Source organism: Canis lupus, chromosome 5 (assembly GCF_048164855.1).
Source record: "Canis lupus baileyi chromosome 5, mCanLup2.hap1, whole genome shotgun sequence".
Lineage (NCBI taxonomy): Eukaryota > Metazoa > Chordata > Mammalia > Carnivora > Canidae > Canis > Canis lupus.
This window is the reverse complement of record NC_132842.1, coordinates 65,410,241-65,431,836: the sequence shown is the minus strand read 5'-3', so window position 1 is coordinate 65,431,836 and position 21,596 is coordinate 65,410,241. Positions and strand designations below refer to the sequence as shown.

Here is a 21,596-nt window from a genome sequence, read left to right as displayed (position 1 = left end):
AGGGCCTGCTAGGCTTTCCCATCACCTCTGTGACATCTCCTCTGGTCACTGGGGAGTGGAAGGGACAGTGACAGGGTGAAGGGACTTTGGCGGGGGCAGAAGGTGCTGACTCTCCCTGTTTCTGGCCCCCAGGGCTCTGGGGGCAGGAGGGCTCCCAGTCCTATGACCCATCAGTGGCCAGTGCCACAGGTGCCTGGGGTGGTTTTCTGAATGGGGATGGGGTGGGGATGAAGGACCTCTTGGTGAAGAGAAGGCAATCCAGACCACGCTGGTCTTTGGAGAAGACACAGGATGAGGGTGAGTGGTCGAGGGGGATGTTTTCCACCTGCCGTGGGTGAGGAGAAAGGAGGGGAGGTAGGGAGGACCCACATGTGGGGAGGGGTGCTCCAGAGAAGGAGGGAACAGGGACAGAGCTTTCTTTTCTTTGGGTTTTATCAAGTGGAACTTGAAAGGCAATGTTGAACCTGAAGGTGGTTTTCTGATAACTTCTCTTTGAACTTGAAGTTTGGTTTCGATAAGCCTGGCTGGCTTACATCTCCAGCCAGGACCTCTGTGGAGGGAGGCTGCAGCTTTGAAGATGGAGCTGGGCTTTGTTTTCCTTTCTTCTCCGCTCCCACCCGACTCCCCACACCCCACAGGGGGGCTGAATAGAGGATATTGCAGGCCAGGAGAGCACCCTGGTTTCTCCAGTGGGGCGGTTTGGGGGTGACGGGCATCACCTCGATCTGAGCTATCAGCTGGGACCATGGACCATCTTCTGCACAGCCAGCATTTATCGAGTACCTATTACATGTAGGCCACAGTGCTAAGTAGGCACCTTCCTCATTGCCTCCCCCCACCACTCCAGTAACCCTGTGAGGAAGAACCCATTTCATCCCCATATTCCACAGGAGGAGACTGAGATCCAGAGAAGTCTAGTGCTTTACTCAAGGTTGCCCAGGCCAGTCAGCAGCAGGACCAGGAGATGGACCCAGACTCTGAGTCCTCTTAATTAGGACAGTCTCGCCAAGCTCAGCTGCACCCACTGGATGCTGGGGGTTCCTATAGCTGAGGGCTGGGAATGGAGAGAGCCCCTGCTCCCTCACTCGCTCTGTTAAGCCTCCAGACCTTTTTGCTTTCTTCTAAATGGGGGTGACAGCAGCACCCACCGCTTTGTGGCCTGGATAAAAGTGGCTTTGCGTTGCACCCTGTCTGGTCCCATGATGGCAGCTGGTCCGGACCAGCAGGATGCCAGTAGATTTGGGGTGGGGGATCAGGGTGGCCCAGGCTGTGTGCTCAGCTATCCTTGGGTCACTGGCTAATCGCCTGCTTACCTGCCCCAGGGCTCAGCATTGCATGGGAGTGGCGCACCTCCTGGCCATTACACTGTTTGCTTTGGAGGAGCAGGGAAGGCAGGACCTGGTTTTATCCACTATATCAGAAGTGGTCAGCATCAGTCCCTGCCCCCCACCCCCGCCCCATGGCCTCCGAGGAGCTGGATCTCCTCTGAGGTTTGTCCTTATCTACCTCCCTGTGAAAGCACTGGGAGGGAACTGGGATCTGTGGCCGAGGCAGGGTCTCCAGCTGGATCCCTAGGGAGTTGTTGCCTTGAGATGTGGGCATCGAGGGTGGGGCCCTCCCCCACCCCCCTGCATCCCTCTGGGTGTACCCGGGGTGAAGAGAAAGAAGGGGGCACTCAGGCCCAGCTGGGAGGGGAGCTGTAGAAGGAGCCAGGTCAGTCTGTTGCCACCGTGGCCTTCCTGTCCTCACCCGTCTGGGCTGGTGACCGGAGCATCCTTATCTTCAGCTCTTCCCTCCCCGTCCTGTTCCCCATCCCGGACTGCCTGTGTTTGATATGATCCTTGCGTGTCCCTTTTGTATCCCCGAAGCCTCCGTTTTGAGAAAACTTAGCTACCAACTATGCTGATGCCCAAGATTGAGTGGGGAGGGGACATCATTCCCCTGACTGTGACTACCAATGGCGGGGACCCTGTGTGCTGGCCCTGGGCTCTTGGCCTTGACGGTTGGTCTTGGTCGTAGCTCACTGAATCCACACAAGGATCCTGTGGGGAGGGGGCTGTTCTGATCCTTGTTTTATCACTGCAGAAACTAGTTGAGATATCTGGAGAAGTTACATGCCCCACCTTGGGTCACACACAGTATCAGAAGGATCCGGATCCAAGCAGAAACTAAACCTCCCCAGGCTAGCTGAGAGAGGTACCACGCCTCCGTTTCCCTCAGTCCTCCTGACCACCCACCAGTGTGCCGTACGCTGGGCCCCGGGCAGGCAGCATCTTGGAGGAAGCCCAAATGTCAGCAGGAAAGGCAGTGAGGCTGTGCCGACCGTGGCCACGGGCCACAAGCTCCCTGGCCACCTGCCCCTGGTCTGACACAGCCCTGGCTGGCCACAGGCTGCTTATCCGAACTTATAAGGGGCGGAGAATGGAGGCCTCTGAGGCCTCAGATGCACCCTGGAGGTAAGTTGAGTGGCCAGCACATGTGTACCCCGGACATTACCAAAGGCCAGAGAGTGAAGCAATTTTTTAAGATATTATTTATTTATTCATGAGAGAGGCAGGGGAGAAGCAGGCTCCCTGCAGGGAGCCCGATGTGGGATCCCAGGACCCCAGGATCACATTCTGAGCCGAAGGCAGATGCTCAACCCCTGAGCTACCCAGAGGCCCCGAGCAAAGTGATTTTGACTTGAGCACACAGACAGGGAAGAAAGAGGCCTAGCACCCCGGCGCTCCTCCACATGGTCACCAGAACAAAGCCACAGTGGGTGTGGTGGCCCCGAGGCCCAGCTGGGGACTGTCCTCATGCTGTCTCACTTGTCCTCCCTGCAGTGGCCCTGCCTCCAGAGAAGACAGATGGGCTGACCAGCGGAGATGAGAAGAGGAGGGAGAAGGCAAGCGAATCTTGCCCTGGCTCCAAGAAGCAGCTGAAATTTGAAGTAAGTTCCCTTTCCTGGCACTGGGCTCTGGAGAGGAGGGTTTCTGTCCCCCCAGTGGTGCTCTTCTAGGAGGTAAACTGAGGCCTATGCAGATGTGAGGGCCTTATACCTCCTGTGTGAACAGCTGCCTGCAGTGAGAGGCTTCTCCCTTCATGTCTGGGGCTGCCCCAGCTCCATGCAGGTCCTGAGGACGTGTGCAGCCACCCCTCTTGGCCCGGGCTACCCAGACTTGCAATGTGGGGTGGCAGCTGGGCTGTGGCCACTGGGCTGTGGCCCAGAGGTCTGGGAGAGCACATGAGAGGGGTGACGGCTGGCTCTGGCACTGCTATCACTGTACTGGGTGATGGCCTTCCCTGCCCAGCCTATCTGGCATGGAGCTTACACTCTCTCTGCCCTGCCCTCACTCTCCTTCCTTCTCTGCTTCCCTCCGTGAGACCACTAGGCCATCACTCTGGAACCAGCAGGCTAGGGTTCAAGTCCTAGCTCTGCCACAGCTCAGCTGGCCTCACCTGGGAAATGGGGGTAGCAACAGCATCTGTCTTGTTTCGGGTATTGTAAGCATGAGGAGTTAATGCATCTAACGTGCTCAAAGGGGTGCCTGTACACTATCACGTAAGCACTTTCCTCTCCCTTCCAACCACACTTGATCGACACCCGCTGGTTCCCTGGGGACCCCAAGTGAACTGGGCATGGCTCCTGCCTCATGGACCACAGTGTGGTGAGGGGCCTGGGAGAGTGACCCAGACCCAGTAACTGCACTGTCGGGGATGTGAGGGGGATCTGGGAGTATGCGGAGGGGGTGGCCACCCGAGCCTGGAGGCCTGCAGAGTGACGGACGTGTGGCTGTTCCAGACTCCATGCAGTGCTGTGGCTGCAAGCGGAGGTTGGGAGGATGAGTGAGTCTGAAGTGAGCCTCTGAGTGTAGGACTAGGAGTTGGGAGAGGTGATGACACGGAGCCTTTGGGATAAGGAACACTTTAGGTGGAGGGAACAGCAGGAGCAAGGCCCAGAAGCCTGCCAGTGCCGCCCGTTCTGTGCAAACAAGCTGCATTGTATTGATTTCTGGAAAGGGCCTGGCTAACTGCCTGGGACTCGTCCATGGCCCATGAGGACGACTCACCTGAGAAGTCCAGGTGAGGGGCGGGGGCGGACAGAAGACACATATGACAGAAGTTGAGAGAGGGAGGGATAGTTACTGAGGCTTTAGCTGCCTTTGGAGCCGAGCAGAAGGGCCAGGGAGAAGGAATCGGTAAACGCTCTGAGTGTGTGTGTGTGTGTGTGTGTGTGCGTGCACGTGCGCGCATGTGTGCAGGGCGAGTGCTGTGCTACATGAAACGGTGCCTTGCAGAGCAGAGCGGGCACTTGGCAGGTATCAGACGGGCATGTCACAACTGAGGGAAGGCTGACTTTGAACTCCGCGTGGGCCGCCCGAGGACTGCTGGAGGGAACTGGCTTCGAGCTGCAGAGGCTGGGGGCAGGGACGCCGCGCTCGGGCACATCCCTGCCAGCGTTCAGAGGCCAGGTACCACCCCTCTCCCGGGGGCTGAACCTGTCTTCCTGCAAAAGGAGAGGGGAGCTGAGGCAAGACGTGAAACAGAATGGCCTGGAAGGATCTTTGCTTGTTTTTATAGAATCTTGTGAATCTCTTTCCCAAAACAGCCAGCCTTTCTAGAACTTTCTATCTGGTGTTCTGCTGGCTCCTGCACACACACTGCCAGGGACAGAGCTCATCACTTCCCAGTGCAGGTTCCTGTGGTTAGACATGTCGGGTCCTGTGAGTGATGATAATGAAGCCATTGTTAGCATTACGTACCTCATATGTTAACATTACAGCAAAGACAATGGCAGTTACTATCATTAATTGGACTTCTCTCAGTGCCAAACAGTTCCACGCTTTTTCCAGTTTCCCCATCGCAGAGCCGGAGGCAAGGACTTGGCAGGTGATCCCAGAGAGCAGCAAAGGAGGGAAGCCCAAACCAGTAGGTTAACGGGATCACTGCCAGGGCAGCGGGGGCTCAGTCCCGCTGGGAACCTCCTTCCCCCAAGAAGGGCCATGCTGAACGCCTTGGGGTGTCCTGGGCTTACAATCCCCGGCTCTTCAGGTCTTCGTGGGACATAGGAGCTGGATGCTCAAGGTGGGAGGTCAGGAACTGGCCCAGGAGCACCGAGGGGACACGGGCAGGGGGCAGTTCATGCTCCCAACAGCCTTAGGAGATCAGTACTCGTCTTTTCCATAATTTATATGAGGGGAAACCAAGCCACAGAGCAGCCATGCCCAGGGCCACAAAGCTCTGAAGGGCCATGTACCTGGGGCTTCACCTTTTTTTTTTTTTTTTTAAGATTTTATTTATTTATTCATGAGAGACAGAGAGAGAGAGAGAGAGAGAGGCACAGGCAGAGGGAGAAGCAGGCTCCATGCAGGAAGCCCGATGTGGGACTCAATCCCAGGTCTCCAGGATCACACCCTGGGCTGAAGGCGGCGCTAAACCACTGAGCCACCCAGGTTGCCCTGGAGCTTTACCTTTTAATGCTTGCTCACCCTCTCCTGCCTCCCAGGTCAGGTGGCCACCCTGGGAGTCCTGCCATGGCTCCTTATTACTGCTCCCTGTGTCTTCTAGTAACTTCTGTCCCTCCATCCAGGTTCACAAAGCCTCGCCTCAATTCATGCCTCTAGTGTTTCCTTTGCCCTCAAAGGTTCAGAGGCTGTCGGGCACCCTTGCCGGCGTCTCTCCCTGGACCTCCCCTGCCCGGCGGGCCTCTCCCCCCACACCCTCCTGTCCCTCCATGTTGGGGTCATCGTGCTCTCCCTTCGCACAAGGTCTGGGGAGGGCAGTGGGAAGGCAGCAGGCCTGCGACCTGGCCTCTGGGTACTCCAGCCATGCCTGTGTGTTGTATGTTCATGTCTAGGAGCTCCAATGTGACGTGTCTGTGGAAGAGGATAGCCGGCAGGAGTGGACCTTCACCCTGTATGACTTTGACAACAATGGCAAGGTCACCCGCGAGGTGAGTGCACCTGCCAGACTTGCTGCCACAGGCCACCCCCTTAGGCACTTCTGCACCTTCCGTGTCTCCTAGGGTTGGTCCTCCTCCTGAGGGCAGGCTAACAGATGGCAGGGAGGTGTGTCGGGGGGAGCAAGGCTGCTGGAGCTCCAGGGGGTCCTGGAAGAATATCCCAGAGCTGCCTGGTGAGTGGGCAGTGGCGACAGAGGAAGGGGCAGCTGGGCTCCCTGCACCCAGGAGAGGCACTGCTCCCACTGGGGAAGGGGAAGGGGGAGGGTGGGAGGCAGGCGTGGAGCCCCAAGGTCTCTCCAGAGGAGGACCCCGAGTCCCCACAGAGACCTGTCCTGCGTCCTCCTCTCTGAGATCAGGGAGCTCTGGCTGGGGCAGGCCTGGGACCACCCAGGCCGCTTCCCACCTCAGACAGGCTACCCAGGAGCTGGGGCCGGGTGGGCACATGAAGGCCAGGCGGTGCCTCCCTCTGCCGATCCCGGAATGAGCACCCCCGGGCCCTGAGAGCTCTGCCAGTGGCTCTACGCATGGCCTTGTCCCGGCCTGCTCTTCACCGCCCGTCTCCCTCTGAACGCCTGCGTCTCTCCCCTCAGCCGTCCTGCCACACCTCTCTCTCCTCCGTGTGCCCGTCACCCTCCTTCCCTGCATCTGTCTGAATACTGAGCACCCACTATCTACATTCACTATGCCCTAGGTGTGGGGACAAGGCGAAGGACAGCACAGACACAGCATCCAGCCACCTGAGGGGGCAAATCCCAAACACTTATGGGACAATTGCACAGTGTGATGGGTCCAGTGAAGGGAAGGGTCCCTGTGTCTAGGGAAGCCTCCTGCAGGAGGTGACGCAGAGCCGAGCATGGCATGTGGAGCCGGGAGACAGATGCCGGGCGCTCGGGTGTTCAAGGCACTGGAGGAGACTGGTGTGGCTGCTCACAGGAGACCTGGCTTTGGCGGAGCCAGCAGGGCAGGCCCTGGCTTTGGTTCCTGGTGCTTGGGGAAGCCACTGGTGGTGGGCTGGTTTAAGCAGGGGCATGAGCTGGTCTGAACTATTGCAGGGTCTCTGCCTCCCGCATACCCTGGGCCTCACCCTTACCCCATCCGCTTCCTTTCTCTCCCCACTGACCCTCTGCGACATCCTCCCCCTCCCCTGGAGGCCCTGGTTTTCAGATGTGTGACCTGCTACAGATCTGCCTAGGGCTCTGAGAGTAGCTTGGCGGGGGCCACACGTGCCTGCCATCCGGCTCTCGAGGGTGCCAGGTGTGTTCCCAGGGAAGCTTTGCTGTCTTCTCTCCCTGCCTAATTCAGGGATGTGGATTTTCTTCTCTGTGGCTGGTACAGGAGAAGCTACCAGAGGGGACACCTGGGTGAAAATAGGGCACCTCTTCCTCAGCCTGTGGCTTAAGGAATATTAGAACAGGGTGGAGGAAGAAGCTGTGAGTGACTCTCAGTCCTTCAGGACTCCTTGGCATATAAGTGACAGACTCCCAGCAAACTGCTATAGGTCCAAAAAAAAAAAAAAAAAAAGGAATATATTGGTTCATGTAACTGAAATGTGGTCCAGGAGGCTGACTTCAGGCATGGCTGGATCCAGAGGCTCCATGGTAGAGCCTTCCCCCTGGCCAGGAGCAAGGTGATGGCTAATATTTTTCCTCCTCTGTCTGGGGCTTTCAGCAACCCTTCCAGTTCAGAAATTCCAGAACCAAACCTCACTGGCTCCCACGGCCTCACATGAATGGCCCTGATCCAGTCATTTTTGCTGTGGGTTTGCAATGCTTCAGATGGCCCTATTCCACATCCTGGAGCCAGAGGATGTTATTCGATGCATGAGCCACAGAGACTAAAAGTGAGAGGGGGGCGTGTAATTGGCTCCCAAAATAAAATCAAGGTACTGTCCTCAGGGGGTGGGGGAATGGATTCTGGGCAGGCAAAGCCCTGAGAAGGGGCCTGGGGACTTGGGAAGCAGTGGAAATGCTTCCTGGTTGGAGACCTTGTGGAAGGCCAAGGGGAGGGCTTAGGTGAACCCTCGTCCCTCCAGCTGGGATGCTTTGTGTGAGGGGTTATGGTTTTCCTGGAGCAAGAGCCGCCTTTCCTCCCCGTCCTGTTTGGGAATGGCAGCTGCGGTGTAATTACCTTCATGGGGCAGCACACTGTAGCCTGGATGCCTGGTCACTGAGCTGAATGGCCGTGGCCCCGGCTGGCTGTCCAGGCCACGCAGGCAGCCAGCCTGGGCTTCTCAGTGGCATCGCCTTCTCTTCTGATGCATGTGGGGACGAAGACCATGCTGCCCCTTGCTTGCCACCTGCCCCTGCTAGCTGCCGTCTTCATTCCTTGCTGGTTCAGAAAGGCTGACCAGGAGAGGGCTTGCCCCCCACCTCGGAGGCCTTGCAGAAACCCACGGCCAGACACTGCCATCTGGCTCTGCATCTTGCCTTCCTTTACAAGAGGAAGAGCCAGGAAGGGAGATTTCCCAAGGAGGGTGCCTCAGACTGGCCTACAGAAGGCCATCCCTGCATTGTGTCTTCCTCCTGCCGAGGAGGAGCAAGGAGGCTGGCTTCCAGTCCAGGGAGAACCCAGCCTCGTGTTTCCCCTTGGTCTATTTTTAGCATCAAGGCCACTCCTCAAAGTTGGCTATAAATACCAGTCCCCTCCATGCTCCCTGGCCGTCTGTGGGCATGTTTCTCTGCGCTAGAGCAGACAGGCTCCCTCCTCGCTGCAGCTACAGCCCAGAGCCGGCTCTGGGCTCACTTCCCAACTCAGAAGAAAGTACCTGTTCATTTGTGCAATAAATACTCACAGGCACCCACTTCTGTATGCTGGGCCCCGCGCAGGCAGGAGTTGATTTTTCAGCTGGGATTGCAGGAGCATGCCTATTCCTAGACCCCAAATCAATGCGCCGCCCCCCCGCCCCCCGCTTGGGAGAGGACACTTGGATGGATGATGTTAGTGGACCTGACTTTTCTTATCTGTAAAATGGATATACTGGCACCTCCTTCATGGGCTTCCTAAGATGGAAAGAGGAGGGGGCAAACTGGGGGTGGGTGCAGAGAAGCTCAAGGGCAGAAGAGAGGAGAAAAGGAGTCCTCTGTGGGCCCTGCCAGAGGAGCTAGATTGCTGAGTGAGCCAGAGAGCCTGAGTCTCAAACTGGCAGCCTCCACAATCCTGATGTAGCCCCGAGATGTTCCAACCCAGCCCCCCAGAAGTTTTTGTTAAAAATTATCACAGGCAGCAAAAGCAAAAATAGATGAATTGACTACATCAAAATTAAAAAGTTCTGTGCATCAAAGGACACAGCAGAGTGGAAGGCAACCTACAGAATGGGAGAAAATATTTGCAAATCACGTATCTGATGAAAGATTAATATACAGAATATAAAAAAGAACTGCAACTCAACAGCGGGAAAACAAACAACCCAGTTTAAAAATGGTCAAAGAACTTGATAATTTCTCCAAAGAAGATACATAAATTAATGGTCAATAAGCATAGGAAGAGGTGCTAAACATCACTTAACGTTAGGAAATGCAAATCCAAACCACAGTGGGATCCTACCTTATATGCCGTAAGATGGCTACTAAAAACAAAAACAAAAGCAAAAACAAAAACAAACAAAAAAAAACCTCAAACTGACCAACAATGACAAGTGTCCCCAAGGAAGTGACAAAATCAGAACCCCTGTGCACTATCAGTGGGGATGTCAGATGGTGTGGCTGCTGTGGAAGACAGCATGGAGGGCCCTCAGAAAGCTAAACAGAATTACCATATGATCTCCACTGCTGAGTATGTACTCCCCAAAGCAGAGTCTCAAGATACTTGTACACCCACATTCACGGCAGCATTTCTCCCAAGAGCCAAAAGACAGAAGCCATCCAAGTGTCCGTCAGCAGGTGAGTGGATAAACATAGACATACAGTGTGGTATTAGCTTTGAAAAGAAAGGAAATTCTTTTTTTAAAAAAGATATTTATTTATTCATGAGACACACAGAGAGAGGCAGAGACACAGGCAGAGGGAAAAGCAGGCTTCCTGCAGGGAGCCTGATGTGGAACTCGATCCCAGGACCCTGGGATTATGACCAGAGCTGAAGGCAGACGCTCAACCACTGAGCCACCCAGGGACCCCAAGAAAGGAAATTTTAACAGGTGCCACAATATGGATGAACCTCCAGGATGTTGTGCTGAGTGAAACAAGCCAGTCACAAAAAGGCAGCTGCTGTGCGATAATACTTCTTTGAGGTCCCTGGGATAGTCAGATTTGTAGACATAGAAAGTAGAGTGCTGATAGCCAGCGGCTGGGGAGATGGGGAAATGGGGAGTTGGCAAAAATTAGATGAGTTTCCAGTATCAAAGGTTCTGAAGATTTAGCAGAAGATTCTGGATTTCTGAGATGCCTGTCCCCATTGCCACAGGGCATATCAGCTGTGCTGAGTGGGTGCCACATCTGTGGGTGCTTCCCCACTCCAAGTCACTCATCCATATCCCTGCCTAGCCATGGCAGTGCTTGGTGTCACCTCTGCTACCTCTGCCTGAAGGGCTTGTGGGTGGGGAGTAAGGAGAGGGCTCTATCTGTGTAGGAAGAGCCATAAGGGTGGGTAATTGGCTATCTGGGGCCCCCGACCTATAAAGAGCAAATACCTTTTCCAAAGGTTTCCTACATCATTTAGAGCTGGAAGCCTCCCCTCAGGCAAATGACCTTAGCAGATGCCCAGAACAAAGGGAGACCTATTTTATCCCTCCAGTCCCCAGTCAGAAGTCTCTGAGATGCTTCACGGAGCTTGGGTCGGACATCTCTGTTCTGGTTGAGGTAATATCCGAGGCCCAGAGAGGAGATGAGATTTGGTCAAGCTCTCACAGAACAGTTAGCAACACATCTGCTTTTCCATGTTTCATTCAGAAGGAGCTCCTGAGGGCAGCCTGGTTGGCTTAGCAGTTTAGCGCTGCCTTCAGCCCAGGACGTGATCCTGGAGACCCGGGATCGAGTCCCACGTCAGGCTCCCTGCAGGGAGCCTGCTTCTCCCTCTGCCTGTGTCTCTGCCTCTCTCTATGTGTCTCTCATGAATAAATACATAAAATCTTTTTAAAAAAAGAAGGAGCTCCTGAGACCTGAAGCAGGTGCCATTGAGGCCCTCCCCTAGGCTCCCCAGCCTGCCTCTAAGTTCACCTGCTGCCGAGGTGAATGGTGCCCACCAGAAGAGCTTTTCCTGGTGGGAGGTAGCTCAGTCTTTGCAGGACAGCCTGGAAGTCCAGGGAATGTAGCATCATCATCCCCCAGGGCAACTCAACCAGGGAGGGATGAGACTTTTCTGGGGTGGGTTCCACACAGTCCCTCTGAGGACCCAAGTGCAACTGAGTCCCGTTGCCCCTGGCTGTACCTGTTCATTCAGCTCATCCACTGCTCCCTGCCCCTTGGCTCCTGCATCCTAGGATCCCCTCCGTCCTAGGATCCCCTCCTGGATGAACCTTTCATGTGCAAGTTTGTCCCTTAGGCTTGACTTTGGAGGGAGCCAGGGGGTTTTCGCTTTCTCAGGTTTCACAAGCCCTCTGATTCCTGTATTGTGCATGCACGGTGGCTAAAGACCCCCCGTGGATTTCTGCTTTGCTCCCCTGCAGGACATCACCAGCCTGCTGCACACCATCTACGAGGTGGTTGACTCCTCTGTCAACCATTCCCCGACCTCGAGCAAGACGCTGCGGGTGAAGCTCACAGTGGCCCCTGATGGAAGCCAGGGCAAGAAGGGCATCCTTCTCAATCACCCTGGTGAGGGGCTGGAGGGCTGCCCAGGCCACAGGGGCCAGTCCACTCCCAGATCTCAGGAAGGATCACCACCCTACCTGGGAGGAGTGGAAAGGAGCCCCTTTTACTGGGAGGGACTTTGTGGACAGGTGGAATTTGAGCAGATCCTTGAAAAAGCAGGATTTGGATAAGAAAGGAATTGCGGGTGGGAGACCCTGGGTAGGCAAACCTGGAGGTGGGCATGGGCATGGATGCAGCTATAATGCAGGCTAGCCAAGGAGTCTGGGGAGGAGGTGAGTCTGGGAGGGTGGGGTGGGGCAGGAGGTAAGGGGCCATGTAGATGTGAGACCCCTCTGTCGGGTCCTGGCTTGGAGAACCCTTCCCACAGAGCCATTGTGAGCAATCGTGGGCCATTTATCAAGGGCGACATGCCAGGGAGCTCAGAAAACCTCAGCAGAGCCAGGAAGCTGGTGGGCACAGGTGCAAGCTGCTCACCTGGCTGTTTCTCGGGTGGGACTCAGACCTGCAGGGCACGAGGCCCAGAGCAGAGACCAAGCCTGCCGAGGAGCTCCGAAGCTGGGAGAAGAAGCAGCGAGCCCCACTCAGGTACAGTGGGGGTGTGTGTGTGTGGGGGGGGGTGGCTAGCAGCCCAAGGCACCTGACCACATATTGAACACTAGCTGTGTACCTGCACCTGAGGGACTGAGCTGGAGGCAAGTGATTTCGGAGGATAGGCTCACAAATCAATTTTTAAAAAAATAACTAAATGTAGGTCCACATTCCTTTGTCCAAAACTCTTTGGGCCAGAAATGTTTTGGAATCGAGCATCTGTTGGATTTTAGAAAAGATGTTCCTGGTGTATTTCTCATGTATTCTATTTGGCATCTGGGCAGCACCCTGGGATTTAGCACACTGAAATTTCTGCACGGAGACATATGAATATCCACACAAAGTGATATGATATAAAGGCTGTGGCTCCCATCACATCCATTTAGGGCAGGCTGGGCTGCCCCAAGGTAATGAGAAAATCTTTGTCTTCAGGCTTTTTTGGGTGTCAGAATTGTGGCTAAGGGATTGTGAGGCTGCGGTTCTCTTCCACCTGTTATTTCTTTTAACTGCAGGGGGGATGGAGAGAGGGACGCAAAGAGAGAGTGTGTTTAAAGAAAAACATTGAGTCACTGAGTAAACAGGAATATAAAGTAACAGCAGCCTAGGAGGCAGAAGGACGTAGGAGGCATTAGCGGCCCAGAAGTCAAGGGGGGAGATGGGAATACCTGCATGGAAGGGAAAGGACGTAACTGGATTGTGGGAAGCACCCACGCATAGGGGCAAGCTGGGAGGTGGTCCCAGCAGGGGCCCCAGCTTGGTGTGGGGAGGTGCAGGGAGCAGGGGGTCGGGGAGTAATGAGGGAGGTGGGGCTGGCAGATGGGAGAGCCTTGCAGGGAAGCTCAGACTCCCTCCTTACATATACATTCATAAGGCCCGTTCTTGGCTTTGGGGCAGGTTACAGAGCCTGCCCCCTTTAGCCGCAGTGGCCTGGGGGCTTCCGCTGCCCATGCTCTCTGGGGAACCAGCCCAGGGCTTAGGTGTCCTGTCCTCTGCGGGCGCACGTGGTTTGAAGCCTGACTTTGAGGTTCCCTAAGTTTTGACCAGTAACCTCTCAACTTTACTTTGGACCTGTTCAAAGCAAATGCCTCTCCAGTCCTCCCCAGAAGGCCCAGGGAGGCCAGCAAAGGTCTGCATCTCTGCTGTCAGGGAAGAAACTGGAAACAAAGGTGGCTGCGATGACCACTCCCTCTCCCCACCCTCCCCCACCCGAGCCCCTTCCCAAGACCCAGAAGGAAATGAATGAAGGGTCCAGAAGGCTTTGTCCTGGTGGCTCCCCGGTAGACATGGGGCTACCCCCACAGAGGGCCAGGGCCCACCCACTCACTTGCCTTCTTGCCCTAGGTTCCAGGGTGACAGCCGTCTGGAGCAGTCTGGCTGCTACCACCACTGCGTGGATGAGAATATTGAGAGGAGAAACCACTACTTAGATCTCGCCGGGATAGAGAACTACACATCCCAGTTTGGGCCTGGTAAGGGAGCTCCTACATCTGGGAGGGGGAGCGAGGGGACAGCTGGGGGGGCCATGCGGGGTGGCGTTCACTGCATCCCCACCCCGGGCTGGGAGAAGGTGCAGCTTTCATTGGATGGGTTAAAGTGACTTCTCGGAAGAGATGACGTTAAAAACGTTTTAAAAACGAACATGCCCCAGGTTGAACAAAATCAAATAGTATCGATAGGGTCTATCATACAGTGAAAACAACAGCTCTGCGCCCCCCACCCCCAGGCCGCTCCTGCCCGCTCCCCTGTTCCAAGCAAAACACCGCTCTCAGCCCTCATCAGCTGCTGACCTCTGTTGACCCCTGGCTGAGATAAATGAAGAGGTAGCCTACTTAATTTCACACGCCCAAGCCCAACTCCTTCCTCCGCCTCCTCCTACCACGCGTGCTGGTTACCTCCAAAGTGAAGGAGCGCACCTCTAGATTTCCTTCCGATCCCATGACCTCAGACAGCTACCCGCCTCTCTCTCTTCCTCCTCTCTCTCCTGGAAAGGCAATTACTTATTTTTAAGGACCTAACAAGGAAGCAGATCTTCCCCCTTCGTATATGGCCACGTTCCCTTCCAGAGAGGTTCCTCCGAGGCAGTGAGGAGCAGCAGTCGGGGTGGGGAGAAAGAACAGTTACCACTCGGAGCCAGGGGGGTGGAGGTGGTTTCTGGGGCACAGGGCAGCATGGGCACACAGTAGGTGCTCATTAAATATCTGTTAAATTGGTTCCTAGGCTCCCCATCAGTGGCCCAGAAGTCAGAGCTGCCCCCCCGCACCTCCAACCCCACTCGGTCTCGCTCCCATGAGCCAGAAGCCATCCACGTCCCACACCGAAAGCCCCAAGGCGCGGACCCGGGCTCCTTCCACTTCCTTGACACCCCATTCGCCAAGGTCTCGGAGGTCCAGCAGCGGCTCCGGGGCACCCAGGACGGGAGCAAGCACTTTGTGAGGTCCCCCAAGGCCCAGGGCAAGAGCGTGGGTGTGGGCCACGTGGCCAGAGGGGCAAGAAGCAAACCCCCCGTGGGACCCGCCATCCCCGCGGTGTCCCCGGCCGCCCACCTGGCCGCCAGCCCCGCTCTCCTCCCCACGCTGGCGCCCCTCGGGCACAAGAAGCAGAAGCACCGAGCCAAGGAGAGCCAGCAGGGGGGCCGGGGTCTGCAGGCGCCCCTGGCGGTGGGCAGCAGTGTCGTGGGGCGGGACCGCGGGAGGGACCTGCCCGCTGTGGTGGTGTATGAGAGCCCGGCCGGCCAGGCGGTCCAGAGACACGAACACCACCACCATCACGAACACCACCACCATTACCACCACTTCTACCAGACATAGACCCCTCCCCAGAAACCCCCAGCCCTGCCATATGAAGGACCCCTCCTCCCCCGCGCCCCCAAGGCATTATTATTCTATTAATTATTGTTATTATGACGATTATTGTTATTAATAATTATTGTTACTCCACTAATATTCAGCTAGCCTCCATGTAGAAGATATATGGAAACACAGAACTAAACTTTTATTTATATGTTGTGAGGACTGCATAACTTACCCAAGAAATGACTCTGGGTTTGGAAGTGGCCTGTTGACGGTGGAGGCTCGCTCGGGCTCCCGAGCTGCAGTTTCCACGCAGGCTGGTCCGCACCCTTGCCGGCTCTGGGGGATCCCTCGGCCAGAACTGTGCCCTACCCCTAGTCTCTTCCAGGAGAACACCCTTACCTGGCCCGCTTCCAGAGACCTTCGAAAATCTCCGAGAAGATAAACAGCTGCTACCTCTTAGTATTATTCTGATTTTGTTTTGCCCTTAACTGATTGTAATGTGCTACAAGGGATTTCAGCGGACTGCGGACGCGCGACCTTCCTGGCTGTTGTGTTTTCATGTCCCAACCTCGAAACCCCTGTTCTTTCCGGAGTTCCCCTTCACGCCTTTCCGGTGGGATCACGTCCCTGCCCAAAGCCAGTCCCATCTTTTCTGCCGTGCACCACATGAAAATACGCTTCTCCTCCTCCCTTCCCTTTTTCTCTCTTCTTTAGAAAGACACACACATATTTAAGGACTGCCCCCTGAAACCAGCCTTCTCATTTTGGGAAACCTCTGGAGAGGGAACCCAACCACACAAACAAGCGTGGTTTTCCAAGAACGGGCATTCGTGTGTTGTTGGTTGTGGCCGAAGATGTGGAAACCTCCTGTTCTCTACCGTTGGCAAATATATATGTACCTACATGGTTCTCTAACAGAGCTTCCTGTATCTATAGCTAGGCGCCAGCTGTCCGTTTCGATGTATCTTTCTATAAATATACACTCTCAGGTACTTTTTCCAGTGTACAGAAGTCAGTGGCTTGCTTCTCTAGACACTTCCTGAGCCCAGATGTCACCTTGTGCGCCTCCTGTTCAGACCACTGTCCATCAGATGCGAATAGGCACTTGCCTCTCATTCGCAGTTTTTTTCAAACCCCTTTTTTGGGACTTAGGGTCTGACAGATTTGGAGAGGCCTGCTGGAGTCTAGAAGCTAGGAGGGCCATGGGGACAGTGGCCAGAGGTGGGGCCCTGGAGTAGCGTCCTCCACAGAGTGCGATTTTATCTGATGCGGGCCTGGGAAGACTAGGAAAAGGACCACTGTCCACCAGGCGGGGTCCCATGAAAAACGTGACACACACTGCAGTTGGGTAATTTGAGGGAATGCTTACAAAGTGTGGGCAAAGCCTCCGCAAGAATACAGGATCTGGGGCTAGCGGTGTGTGGTGCAAAGAGGGTGGGAGTCATCTTCAGCAGACAGAGTGGTGGGGCTAGGGGAGCCACCTGAAGGGGCTGTGAGTGGCCGTCACGCGGGGATACAACCGGCCTTGCGGGGACCCTACAGGGAGATCCATATCCCGCCCTCACTCCTTCCTGCCCTGCATCCTGCTGAGACCCCATTGGCTGGAGCCCCTGGGAGCCAGAGGGAGCCACAGGGCCAGGGAGCTGTTGTTGAGGGCCACATGGCCATTCTTTCAGGCAGAGAGTGAGTGGCAGGACACAAGAAGGAGTGGCCAACTGTCTGCCTCTCTGCTGCCTGGCTGCCAGCTAGCATCCCCTTTGGCAGAGCCTCTGGTTTTGGTCTAATATGGCTGGTAAGGAGTTTTTTCTGATAGTGAGCTCAGGAAATGCATCCGGCTCAGAGAGGTTAACTAATTCGCTTGAGATCACACAGCAGGTGCAGAGCTGGGATTCTAGTCTTCCCTGTGACCCCCTTAATCCCTGGAGGGCTTCACCACTCAGTCAGCACTTCCCTTGTTTTGAGCTGTGGGTTTCTATCACTCAGCATCCAACTCAAACGGCTGGGAATGTAACCAAGGCAGGAGGGAGCTGGCTTTGAGAGGCTAGGAGCCAGGGTGTGAATGAAGCGGAGACGTGCGGGGTGCTGGCTCTCCCTCTCTGGGTTTATGCTTCTACCTCCAGGAGCTTCGCCAGTCTATGGGTGCTGCTGGCTCTCTGAGCCCCACGGCCAGACAGGAAAGGATCTTCTGCTGGGGTGGCAAGGGGGCAGAGTCTGCGGGAAGAAAGGGGCCGGAAGCCAGGACTAGAATGCTACAAGGTGAAAAGGAACCAGGGATTGGGTCCACACAGGGAGTCTCTCTGCGGTGGCTTTAGAGCATCCCCTCAGCCTCTGAGAGGGGGTCCCACGCCATCCCTCCCACCCCACGTCTGCCGGGATGTGGTTATTTCTTAGGGACTGGGATTTATTTAAAATACCATTTTGAAAAATCGTAGCCTGTGCACATGTTAAAGATTCAGAGAGTACAGAATGGGCATGCAGGAAGAAGAACGCTTTCTTCCGGAATCCCCAGAGTCTAGCCTTCCCTGACCCCCTCCCGGGCCATCCGGTGAGGCTCGGTGGTTGTGAGCACAGACTTTGGGCCCAGGCTGCCTGGGTTCAAATTCCGACTTCCTCAGTGCTCTGTGCTCCAAGGGATACGTGGAACTTTTCAAATCTCTGTTTCCCCTTTGTAAAGAGGGATCATAAGAGACCTACCCCATAGGGTTGTTGCTGAGTTAACATATGCCCAGACCAGGGGAGCATCACAGAAATGGTAGCTGCCATTATTTATAGGAATAAATGCATTTCTGTAAGATTCCTCCCTGCTTAAATTTTGAATTCTTTGAAAAGGCTTGTTTCAGAGCAGTTTTAGGTTTACAACAAAATCGGGGGGAAGATACAGAGATTTCCCACACACTCCTCACCCCATGCATGCACAGCCTCCCCCATCATCAACATCTCGGCAGAATGGTACCATTTTTGCCAAGGGTGAACCTATGGGGGGTACCCATTGTAATGACCCAAAGTCCATAGTTTGCCTCAGGGTTCCCTCTTGGTGTTGGACATTCTATGTGTTTGGGCAAATAGCTAACGACATACCCATCGTTATAATACCATACAAAGTATTTGCACTGCCCTAAAAATCTTCTGTGCTCCACCCATTCCTCGCTCCCCTGGCCCGTTTTGTTATTTTATCCAATATTTCAAACAAGGTTTGAAACAGGAAACTGTAACAGTAACTGTGAACTCACAGCCCGAGTTTGACAAACGCTGACAGTTTACAATATTTATTTCAGATCTATTTTTAAGAAAGAAAACACTGCCTTGGCTGCTTAATCCCCTTGCCACCCCCACTTTTTTATTTTTACCCAAGGAGTAACATAGTATTCATACTCAGGCCTTCACTCTGTGACCTAATGCATTTGGAGAGCTTGCCCCGGCGGCTCTGGAGCGCGGCCCCCTTCCCTCCAACAGCTGCGCAGCCTTCTCTTGCTCGGAGGCCGGTGCTGTCACCGACTTGCCGCAGCCCCTCCTGCCGGGCCTGTGAGTCTCAGCCCAGGCCGGGCCAGACATGGGGCGCTGGGGGGCCTGGCGAGTGACCGGTCCCGGTGCCCGGCAGCAGGAGCAAGAGGGACAGTGCCAGCATGGACGGGCTCAGCTCAAGAGCCTGGGCGACATCAGTGCTGCTAGATCGTAAACAACTGCTCAAGGAAGTTGTAGCAAATAGTTAGAAGTTGCAGGAAGAAGAGAGAGAAAAAGGAAGAGGAGCCACGGAGGAAGAGAGGAAAAGGAAGGAAGGAAGGAAGGAAGGAAGGAAGGAAGGAAGGAAGGAAGGAAGGAAGGAAGGAAGGAAGGAAGGAAGGAAGGAAGGAAGGAAAGGGGGAGGGAGGGGAAAGGAAACTGGAAGAGATCAAGCACGCTTCCTGGTGAGGCTTTGAGCACATGTGTGTCCCCCATCCCGCCCCCCCCCCCCGGGGTGGGGGGGTTCTGTCTTGATCGCAAATCTGCCATCCTTTCCAGAGGAAACTGCTTGTTTCTGCTGCTCCAGGACACTGACCTCTGAGCTCCTCGGCCTGGAGAAGTTGGAGGTGGGGGACAGGACTGGGCTTTGCCTAGCTGGTGGCTGGGTGCCCCGCATCGGCATCCGCTCATCTGTCGCTGGGCCCTGAGGACATCGGGGGTGTCAGGCAGCCAGCCCGGCTGAGGCTGCGCTCTTGCTCCCAGGCCTGCTCTCACCTCCGGGGAGCACTGCGGCCAGAGCTCATGCACTTCCCACCCAGCCGTGCCAATTACACTTTTTGGCAAAGCAGACAGCCGGGAGCAGTTTCTTTTGCTTCCCCCTCATTGTTCTCAGCGTGTAGATGTCACATCATTACGGGGCCAGAGGGGAGCAGCCTTGGAGCTGGCGGGAGGAGGGGAGGGCTGCCTGCACTTCATGTACCATTTCTGTCAGCTGCCGCCACTAATGACCCTGCTCCTGTGAGCCCCGTCAGCATCGTGGGAATGAAAGGGGACCCCTGAGGGGTGCTCAGTGTAAGCAACCGGTGACACCCCCCTGGCCCCGCCTTCACCTCCTCCTTGAAGGCAGAGCTTCACCCGGCCCACACCTGGGGGTGGTGTGCCCCCGAAGACCCCGCAGCCGCCGAGCCTCTGCCCTCGCAGCCCTGCCTTTGCCCCCCAAGTCCCGTGGGCTCAGCCCAGCTTCACCCCTTCTCGGCACACACACGGCTGGTTTTGCAGCGCTGATACGGTTGGTCCAGGTGAATACTTTAGAAGTGACTCCTTAGAAGCGGTGCCAAGGGCACCCTTCCCCAATCATTAAAGCTTCATTGCTGCCTTGTCAGGGGCCCTGATCTGGTCTGTTCCCCTCTCCCAGACCAGCAGACCTCTGAGCCTGACCCATCTGGGGCTTGTGCCCTTGAATGATTCCATTGATTTATGTACGTCTCCACAGAGGGCTTTCTGCACTCAGCATCTTCCTTCAGCATGAGGAGGGGGATGAGTGAGAGACTCATCTTCTAGTAGAAAGTGACCCCAGGGAGGAAATGACACAGCCTGGCCTCTATTCCCCATCTCCCACTGACCATCCCCTGGGCCCTATTGCCCTCCACTTTTTCTCCACAAAGGGGAAGAATCCTGGTGCATTCAGCCTGTGAGACTGGTGGAGACAAGAGGGCCTCTACCTCGACAGGAGACCCCCCACACGTGACTTTGGCAGAGACCAGCCTGTGAGGGTGAGGGGTGGGGAGGGCAGAGTGCAGTGTCCACCACCTCTACCTCTCATCCTGAGTGTTCCCAATCACCTGGAGATGTTTGTACAAATACCAGTTCATGGGCCCACCTCCAGTGATGCTGATTCGCTGGTCCAGCAAGGCATCAAGGTGTTTCATCTTCCAAGTGACTTCTGGCAAGCCAGGTTGAGAACCCCAAGCCTTGCGTTTGCCCCAGATGACCTCAGAAGGTCCCATGCAAGGGAAACACCTAACTTCAGGGATCGTAAGAATCTCCTGTGGAGCATGTTAAATGCAGGTACCCAGGCCCACCCCTGTAGAGTGAGATCGTGTGGGTCTGGGGTGGCGCCAGGCATCAAGGCTCCTGACAAGCTCCCCCTCCCACCAGGGCATGGTGCTGCACTTGGGCCCACTGGTCACAGTGTGAGAAACCCAGGACCTATGCCAAACAAGCAGGGTGGAACCTAGCAGCCCTACCCTGAGGAGTATACCCACTAAGGTATAAACGAGGCAGAGGGAGCTCCCCATGCCCCTGTCCCAGTGGGAGCCTCAAAAAGCCTCTTGATGTTGGAGCGTGTGGCCATGACCACACCCTCGGGTGTGGACAAAACTGGATAATTCAGTAACAGCCCTCCAGGTGCAGGCTGAGTTCTCCTGGTGTTGCCCTCCTGCCCCTCCCCTGGTAAAACCACAGGCACCCAAGGACAGCCAGCTCTAGGGAGAGTCCTAGGCATGGCTCCCAACTAGGACAGGTCCACAGAAGCCCTGGTGTGTGCACCACACATCCTCCTCCTCCCTTAGCTCTTCAGGAAGATGCAGGTGGATTTTCTCAATCTTCCTACTGTGTTGTGTGGTCCTTGCTTGCTGCAGGAGGCGCTCAGGTGCTTGGTCAAGGCCGGCCTTGGGAAATAGGGGCTTGATGCCACCACCAGCTGACCCTCTTTGCAGGCTCGGTGATGGCCAAGCACCTGCAAGGGGTCTGCGCTGGGAGCCACATCTGGGCTGACCCTTTGTTTTGTTTGTTTGTTTTAAAGATTTTATTTATTTCTTTATGAGAATCAGAGAGAGGCAGAGACACAGGCAGAGGGAGAAGCAGGGTCCATGCAGGGACTCCTGGATCACGCCCTGGGCTGAAGGCAGGTGCTCAACCACTGAGCCACTCAGGCGTCCCAAGGGCTGACCCTTTGGAGGGCCTGTCCTGATCCCTCATGTCTGCAGGGAAGAGGTATGCAGGGAGGGGTGTTAGAGATTTCGAAGAAGGACCAGGGTGGGATTATCCAGACACAGAGTCACTGCCAGGGTCTGGGGAGGTACTAGA

The 21,596-nt window shown here is 55.5% G+C and overlaps 1 protein-coding gene across 4 annotated transcripts in view; it reads left to right on the top strand.

Moving 5' to 3' along the window:
- The window catches only part of NKD1 (NKD inhibitor of WNT signaling pathway 1), an 84,392-nt gene extending 68,405 nt beyond the window's left edge, over positions 1 to 15,987 (top strand). For 2 of the 4 annotated variants that reach the window (XM_072827099.1, XM_072827102.1), the window contains 6 exons: positions 2,826 to 2,932; positions 5,840 to 5,935; positions 11,544 to 11,691; positions 12,189 to 12,273; positions 13,618 to 13,745; positions 14,494 to 15,987. In XM_072827099.1, the coding sequence (XP_072683200.1) occupies positions 2,826 to 2,932; positions 5,840 to 5,935; positions 11,544 to 11,691; positions 12,189 to 12,273; positions 13,618 to 13,745; positions 14,494 to 15,083 (1,154 nt within the window). In that variant the 3' untranslated portion in view covers positions 15,084 to 15,987. Of the gene's footprint in view, positions 1 to 2; positions 298 to 2,081; positions 2,197 to 2,825; positions 2,933 to 5,839; positions 5,936 to 11,543; positions 11,692 to 12,188; positions 12,274 to 13,617; positions 13,746 to 14,493 lie in introns of those variants that run through there. The other 2 variants (XM_072827101.1, XM_072827100.1) reach the window with 2 other exon arrangements.
- Positions 15,988 to 21,596: the final 5,609 nt, after the last annotated feature.